Here is an 8,814-nt window from a genome sequence, read left to right on the forward strand (position 1 = left end):
GTCTCCTGTCTGTTTCAGGTAGACAGACAGCTGATGATATCTGATTTACTGCTTATGTTTCGGTAACGCAATAAATAAAGCAGTCTGATCTACCGCAGGGAACGGATGTTTTTATGAGACTTTGAAACCCCTGCCAGTTCATAGTCCAAGAACATTTGTTCTGAAACAACATCCACACCCCCCACCCAACAGTGATATATTTCCAACCCGGTGTGGAAGAAAATGGCATTTGGGCATGCCACGGAATCTCTGTCACCTGGGAACGCCGTCACAGTACCGGGAACCAAATGATTTAGTGGACGGAATAAGCTCATGAAAGTTCATGACGAAGAGGAGACCGGAGGTTTCAGGGGGTGGCGTAAAAGGAGTGACCGTGAGCGGTTGGAAGAGAGCTACGTACACATACCAGCAAGGACCCCTAGCAGAACGAGACTTCTAGCTTGAACCCATGCCTTTCTGCAGTGGGAAAGAACAAGAGTCCAACAGCACCTGAAAGACTAACGAAATCTGTGGCAGGGGAGGAGCTTTCTTGAGTCGCCACTCGCTTCTTCGGACTCACGAAAGCTCCTCCCGTGCCACATATTTTGTTAGTCTTTTTAGGTGCTATTGGACTGTTGGCTCTTTTCTGCTGCTACAGACAGACTAACACGGCTACCCATCTTGATCTATAAAGGTAAAGGTTCCCTTGCTCGAAAGCCAGTCGAATCCAACTCTAGGGTCGCGGTGCTCATCTCCGTTTCAAAGCGGAAGAGCCAGCGCTGTCCGAAGATGTTTCCGTGGTCATGTGGCCGGCATGACTAAACACCAAGGCACACGGAATGCTGTATCTTGATCTATATCCATGCCTTTTTGCATCGGTTATTTGGGAGAGAAACGGATGAGCTCTCTTCAGAAACCTCACTGCAGAATTCTCCACCTTTTCATGGACCTGCTCTGGAGTTTGGGGTTTAGATCATGGTCAGATGTTCTCTGGACCTGCTTTCCCCTTCACTTGGGAGGAAAACTCCTTGGAAGAAGATGGCCAGAGGGATGAAGATCCCCCTATGCTATCCACCAGGGGTCATTTCGTAGAAAAAGAGGTGCAGGAGCTCATTAGCATAACTTATTAGCATAACCTATTTGCATCTGCCACACCTCTGACATCACTGGAAGAAGGCAACACCCACCGCTCAGGCTCCACTGGACTGTTTTGGATTGCTAGCTATGGGGGGAGGACGCACAGAGCTGCCCTCACAGAGGAGGGAGAGCTCGTATCTGAATAAAACTTGGTCTTAAAGCTGCCACTGGACTGTTTTGGATTGCTATCTATGGGGGGGGGCTCTGCAATGTACCTGGCTGCTCCTTGTGGCCTGGGGCTGCAGGGAGCAGGGGGTGGGGCTTGTTGCATGTGCCCACCCTCTGAGCTCTTTACTGCCGGAGCTCCGCTCCTGTGCGCTCCTGGTAGCTACTCCAATAGAGGCTTCCCTGGAGCCACTAGGCCTCCCTAAAGCCTGTAGGCCACACTACTATAGGTCTAGGGTCATGACCAATGCTCCCTCTAAGCTGTGGAATCTTGTGAGCAAACATTCTACTTTGTGAGCTACCGGCATTAAAGTTGTGAGCGAGCGATCTGGCCACTGCATAAATTAGTTTGCTCTGGAGCCATCCTTCCTGAGCTAAGACAAAATTGTGTGAGCTGGAGGCTAAAAGCTGTGAGCTAGCTCACACTAACTCAGTTTAGAGGGAACACTGGCTCATGACACTGATGGATTGCCTCCTGAAATGCTGATTACTTGGTTACTGAGTCTAAAGAGATTCTTAAAAGTTGGCTTTGGTCGTCTGTAGCTTATTTTTGCCATTGTACGGCTTTTGGGTCGAAAGGCGGGATGGAAATAAAATATATGGAAGGTTGGGGGCCTTCTTATGCAGCTACTCCTCCTTCCACGCAAAAAGCTTAGCGTACCAGGAAACAGTGCTGGGAGCTTCAGCATCTTAGATTAAACCCCATTCTTACTAGAGGCCAAAAAATCCCGTCCGATCTACACGTCTGAGACTTGTTTGGGGAACAAAAGAGGAGAAGCTGCAATTGAGCATGGTCAAATCCCCTCGGCAGGGCCGTGCGTGAAGTCTGCGTGGGTTGAATCTTCTCGACTTGCCTCCCAGGGTGAAGCTTAGTTTCACGGGAAACAGACTTGCCAGACAATAGCTGGCCTTTTTGCCGCTGAGCCGTGTTTCCTTCGTTGCCAACGAGACCCGTTATACCGAACTCGGCAGATCCTCTTGTAATTCAGCCCACTGCTTGCGGGGACAGCCCGAACATTCCCAGCATTCAGACAAAAGAAAATCGTATTGCGAAACAAAACCCTCGGATGGCTTTAGAAAGAGAAACCACGGAAATCCACACTTGCTTTGCTGTCAGACATACCGATTGGCAGGGGTCATTTCCTGCAGGAGTGCACAGGAGCGGAGCTCCGGCAGTAAAGAGCCCGGGGGGGGCACATACAACAAGCCCCATCCCCTGCTCCCGGCAGCCCTCAGTCAGAGCAAGTAGCAGCCGGGTAAGTTGCAGAGCCCCCCCGCCCCCCCGGTCAAAAACTGTCCAGTGGCACCTTTAAGACCAAGTTTTATTCAGGTACAAGCTCTCCCTCCTCTGCGAGGACAGATCTGCACGTTCCCCCTCCCCCGATAGCTAGCAATCCAAAACAGTCCAGTGGAGCCTGAGTGGTGGGTGTTGCCTTCTGACACACTTCCGGTGATGCCAGGGGGTGTGGCATATGCAAATAAGTTGTGCAAATAAGTTATGCTAATGAGCTCCTGCACCTCTTTTTCTACAAAATGACCCCTGTATTGGTAAGTGTCAACATGGCTCTATCCGGTACATCTTTCTCTCACTTTTTGTTTAAAAAAAAAAATCTTTTGCCACAGGTTTTTGATGTATCGAGAAGCAATTTAAGCAAACAAGGAACTTGGGGGCAATGGAAACATTAATTGAAGTTTGTTCTTGCTTGATTCACTGAATGGGGGCTCTGGGAGTCCATGCGTTCCCAAGCAAGGCAAAAAAAGGGTTTTCAACTATCGACACCCGGCGCTCACACTTACGTGTTAATTCATATGTCGTTAATACAGAGCTGCTGTTCACGGTCTTGAAGCTGCTTTGGGCTATTCGGGGTAAGCAAAGCAGAAAGTTGTTAAAGAGTGCAGGGAAACAGTTATTGCAAATGATGTACAGCGCAGGCAGCGGGAAATGGTGCGGCGCGCGCGGCTTTATGCTGGAGGACTGCACCTTGACAGGCAATAAAAGCCACATCACTTTCAAGATAACGCGGCGAAAGATCATCAGTCACAAGGACTCATTCGGCCTCCTCTCCACACGCGGGACTGCACAATGCAGAAATATATCGGAAGGGGAAACGCTTTTAAGAGTTGTCCAACGGGTAAGCATAAGGGGTCTGCTCCGTGGGGATTTGGTGGTACTTTTTTTCCTACCACATCAACACATGAAGTTGTCTTCTACTGAATCAGACCCTTGGTCCATCAAAGTCAGTATTGTCTACTCAGATTGGTAGTGGCTCTCCAGGGTCTCATGGTGGGGTCTTTCCCATCACCCACTGCCTGATCTTTTTAGCTGGAGATGCTGGGGATTGAACGTGGGACCTTCTGCATGAAACTGGCTCGTCCCTGATGGAAACTTGTGCGTGGCTTACAACCTTTAAATACTGGCTCCGCCTTCATTATAACTTTGAACATGGGAGCCTCATACATCACATGCTTTCCGAGCTTAACCTCTCAAACTGGTCAGCATATATCGAAGGGAAAATTAAAGTATTGGGTCTCTCCTTGGAATCCCTGTCCATGTTGCCTTTTGCGGTTGCATTCCAACAGATTAAAAACAGGTTGTTAGACTCGGAGCGCCAAAATTTATATAGTTTAGCTAATAAGACCTGCTCTCCTCTGAATTTTGAGATTCCCCTTACAACAGGGACGATGGCTGCGTATCTCTTACTCGGCAGATTCAACAAGGTCTCTCATTTGGCCAGATACTGCCCATGTAGGAAGAAATGCGTGGAATCTGTCACTCATGTTCTCCTGCACTGTAATCTGTACACGGACCTAAGGATCACACATTTATATTCTCTTTTAACCAGTATGGGTGCTTGTTCTGATGCACTTAAGGTGCATAGACTTTTAAGTGATCTCAGCCCGGACATTACAGAGAAGGTGGCTAAGTTTCTCTCCTTGGCTTTAAAGCTGCGTCTAAGGTTCTTTTAGATTTTTATATGTGTGCTTTCAACTGGTTTTAAAATGTATAAATGGTACTGATATTTTATGCCAATAAAGGCTGACTTGACTTGACAAGCAGATGCTCAAGCACTGAGCCACGGACCCTCGCAAGAACTTTATTCAGACTCGTGTGAACACACATGAAGCTGCCCTTGGGTCCATCAAAGTCAGGACCATTTACTCAGACTGGCAGCGGCTCTTCAGGGTCTTTCCCATCACCTACTGCCAGATCCTTTTAACTGGAGATGCCGGGGATTGAACCTGGGACCTTCTGCGTGCAAAGCAGAGGCTCTACCACCAGGCCACGGTTCCTCCCCAAGCGTTGAAAGGTGCTGGCGGTAGGGAGATTTGCAACAGAAACAGTACTCTTGGGACCTGAAAACTGATACATACACACTGGATGAAATCCACTGATCATCCGGGTTGGCTCTCTAGACAAGCCACCACAGTGAATGCTTAGGACAGCACAACGAAGAGTGTGCTGATGAGGGACTTGGCTTGCTCCAGCCAACTGACGATGCCGGAAGTGATGGCCATCACCTCCTGCTTGGGTGAGACCCCTCTGGTGGTAGCCTGAGCGGCGGTGATGGGTGTACGTTGCTTGGGGCGACAAAGGACCTCGAACCGGTCTTGTTGATGTCACTCGACCATTTGGTACATGGCTGGAAACCAACACCTTTGATCGCTCAACGGAGCATGTAGCAATTTTGCAGTGGGAAGAGGGTTCCTCTTGGCCTTTGTACTTTACTCTCCCCTCCAAGCCCAGGGAGGGGAGGGAGGGGCTGTGGCTAGGTGGTGGGAGCCTCTGCTTGGCATGCAGAAGGTCCCAGGTTCAACTCCCAGCATCTCCAGTTAAAGGATCTGGCCATAGGTGATGTGAAAGGCTGCCTGAGACTCTGGAGAGCCACTGCCATTCTGAGTAGACAATGCTGACTTTGATGGACCAAGGGTTTCATGTGTTCAGACAATGCTACCAATGACCACAAGGTAGAAAGACCAGGAAATGGAGGATGTGGTGGATCATAGAGGAAAGATCCATCTAGTTGAGCTCATTGGAAATGTCTCACATTTATCTTTTATTTAGTAAATGTGTGAGTCTTCTGCGAAGACATCTCCCCTTCTCTGTTTGTTATTATCCATTTTTAGCATTTGCCCTTTTTATGCAAATGTCAAGTAATAATTCCGGCTCCCCTTCCTTAAAGCCTCTGCCGCCAAAGAAGGAGAGGGTAGTAAATAATTGGATTGCATCCCAAAGAAAGCCCACAGGCTACTCACGTGTCAGCTCTGTTCGCAAAGCCGAAGGGGTTTTGATTGTCTTGGACTCCGGTCCCGAGCTTTCGTATTCTAACTCCCGGTAATAAATGCGATATCCCAACAGGAGACCGTTCAGGCTCTCGGCTTTCGGAGGCTGTGAGAAATTCCAGTTTGACATGAAGCACGGTTAGACATCATGCGCACCCATGATCAGTCGACAGTGACATCGGGTCAAGGTCAGTGTTTGCACCCACCATTGAAATAGTCGTATGGCCTTTTGTTTTTTTGTTTTTTTTAAAGAAGCTGGATATCCCCACAGCTAACCCATATAGCGGCTGCACTCAACAATTCAAGAGTTATATTTCAGGATGTCTTGCGTGAAGTCAAGCTGAAAATGCTTGTGGGGGGAAGCCAGACTTGGAAAACCTTTGTTACCCTCAACAGCCCCTCTGAGGCCTCCTCCTGCAGCAGTACTGTTAGGTACTTGGGTGGTCAGTAAAGTAAAACAACAACGGGAGGGCTGCCAACCCCCAGATGGCACCTGGAGATCTCCCGTTATTACAGTTGATCTCCAGTCAACCAAGACCAGTTCCCCTGGGAAAAAATGGCTGCTCTGGAGGGTGGACTCTGTGGCATTATATCGTGCTGAGGTCCCTCCCCTCCCCTCCCCAAACCCCGCCTTCCCCAGGCTCCAACCCCCAAATCCCCAGGTACTTCCCAATCCAGAGCTGGCAACCCTATAAAAACCCTGAACTGGTCATCAGCACCAGCGACGACACTCAGAACAGACTGTATTTTGGAAAGGGGGGACGGAATCCTCACAGACTACAAATGCTCCCCCCACCACGATGCCCCGTGTTAGCCCATACGGAATACGCAACCAGAAGAAACTGGCTCCAAGCAGATCCCCGCTTGTTCTGTCACCCAAGTCTTCCTAAATAATACGTTGGTGCAGTCCAGGAAGGCCTGTGACAGTCTCTCCCTTCAGTTTCCAGCATTTTAAAACTCCGCTTCAGAACAGAAAGGTGCCTGACCTCAGACTTGTATTCATTACATGCCCATTTCATGTACCAATGGCGAAATTCACACTCCAGTGAGCAACGATTTGCAGAGTTTTCCTTATCGCGGCACGTCTGTGGAATCCCCTTCCCTTGGAGGCGAAATTGGCACTAGGGCTGTAGGACTGCGGAAGATTTTTCTGGAAGGCCTTTGGTCTGAGTTTAAATAACGGTAACTGCAACACTGCTGATGAACCCGCCCATAAGTGTTTTGATTTTACGGATGTGTTTTATATACTGTTCTCTCCATTTGTCTTTGTAACCCCCCTCGATAGGGGTAGAAAGATAGCTTAGAAAATCCCTAAATAAACACGTCTCTGCCCCTGAAATAAGAAGGCATGGCTTCGTTTCAGAACCTCCACAACCTCTCATCTGGACCTAAAACAAGGAAAGTCCCTCTGCTTCACACGGCCACTTATTTATGAAATATATCATTACGCTGGCTTTTGTAAATGTTATCCTGACTCTCCAGGTTCAAGACAATCTCGAGGCATCAGAGAACCACAAAAAGAAAGCATTTTGACAGAGTGCTGCCTCATTTGCCTCAGGCCAACTTTCTGAACAGCCTGAGGGAACATCAAAAACATTTGGTTAATTAGAAATTTGAATAAGTGCAGAGGCTGTTTACAGAGAATTATCTTGATCAGAAGCTACACGGGTGGTGGTGGGGGCGGACACAGTCAATTCAATTAATGTTTTAGGGTGGAAAATAGATGTCATGCTGGGAGATTTATGGATGGATCTTCCCTAGTGGGTTTTAGAGAGAAAAAGTATCAGTGTAGGGCCCAAGTCAAGGTGTTCACCTGAAAAAGGGGGGAATTAACAACTGCCCATTAACGTGTTTTTCTCCACCGTGGGCCTGTGGAATGGCCTGCCCAAGGAGGTCAGGTATAGGAATGGGCATGAACCAGGAAAATGGTGGTTCGTGTTTCATCAGACACCGCGAACCACAGTTTGTGAAGCCCCATGAACTTTTGCTTTTGACGCATGGTCAAAGCAATGGTATTCCCAGTAGTCATGTCTGGCTGCGAGAGTTGGACTATAAGGAAGGCTGAGCGCCGAAGAATAGATTCTCTTGAACTATGGTGCTGGAGAAGACTCTTGAGAGTCCCTTGGACTGCAAGGAGATCAAATCAGTCAATCCTAAAAGAAATCAACCCTGACTGTTCCCTGGAAGGCCAGATAATGAAACTGAAGCTCAAATACTTTGGCCACCCAATGAGAAGGGAGCCCTCACTGGAGAAGACCCTGATGCTGGGAAAGATTGAAGGTTAAAGAAGACGGGGACGGCAAAGGATGAGATGGTTAGACAGTGTCATAGATGCAACGAACATGAAATTGAGCAAACTTCAGAGGACGGCGGAAGACAGGAAGGCCTGGCGGGATCTGGTCCATGGGGTCGCGAAGAGTCGGACTCGACTGTGCGACTGAACAACAACAAGAAAAGAACTTTTTGGTCTACCAAACCAGTTCATGGTCCATTAGGTTTGTGAGCTGGGGGAAGCTTCTGCAGGGAGTGGCTTTTTTTAATGCCTTCCCTTCACTCACTGAGGTGGGCTGCTGCATGCCTCAGTGAGTGAAGACATTTAAAGAGGCCTACATGCCTTTCCTCCATTGCTGAGGCATGCCACCGCCACAATGCACCTCAGTGAGTGACGGGAAAGCATTTAAAAAGAACCCTCTTACAAACTGAACGAACCACCGCAAAAAACATGATGGTTCGTGGGTGGTTCACGAACAATGCGATTGCACAAATCGTGGTTTGCGAACCAACAAACGGACCTGGTTCGTCATGAAAGTTGGTTTGTAAGACAATTCGTGCCCATCCCTAGTCAGGAAAGCTTCCTGCTCTCTGGGCCTTCCACAAACTATGCATAACTGAATGATTCAAGAGGGCTTTTCTGCCCAGGTCATAGGGTTGCACTGCAAAAAGCGGCTCACAAACTTACTTGGATAACTGATTAGAGTATGTGGTCTATCCCGTGGCGTATAGATTATTGTAAGTAGGATCCTACTATGTTATTTCTGTACCACTTAATGTGCCATGTGAATACTTCTGCTGTGCTTCAGTTCTTTCTGGTGGTTCCAGACTTCTAAACTCCTAATGCCTTGGTTATTGAATGTCCCATTTTGTTGAGGGTGCTGACGCACTATGGGTAATCCACTTTCAGTCCCTGTGAGAAAGGTGGACTATAAATAATGGAAGGAAGGAAGGAAGGAGGGAGGGAGGGGGAAGGGAAGG

At 48.3% G+C, this 8,814-nt stretch overlaps 1 protein-coding gene across 1 annotated transcript in view; it reads right to left on the minus strand.

Moving 5' to 3' along the window:
• The window catches only part of SDK1 (sidekick cell adhesion molecule 1), a 502,369-nt gene that overhangs the window by 108,605 nt on the left and 384,950 nt on the right, over positions 1-8,814 (minus strand). Inside the window, exons 30-31 of the mRNA XM_015427208.1 lie at positions 5,536-5,668; positions 3,079-3,138 (exon numbers count right to left, since the gene is read on the minus strand). Of these exons, the coding sequence (XP_015282694.1) occupies positions 3,079-3,138; positions 5,536-5,668 (193 nt within the window). The remainder of the gene's footprint in view (positions 1-3,078; positions 3,139-5,535; positions 5,669-8,814) is intronic.

Source organism: Gekko japonicus, unplaced genomic scaffold (assembly GCF_001447785.1).
Source record: "Gekko japonicus isolate JY-2015 unplaced genomic scaffold, Gekko_japonicus_V1.1 scaffold1021, whole genome shotgun sequence".
NCBI classification, from domain to species: Eukaryota; Metazoa; Chordata; class Lepidosauria; order Squamata; family Gekkonidae; genus Gekko; species Gekko japonicus.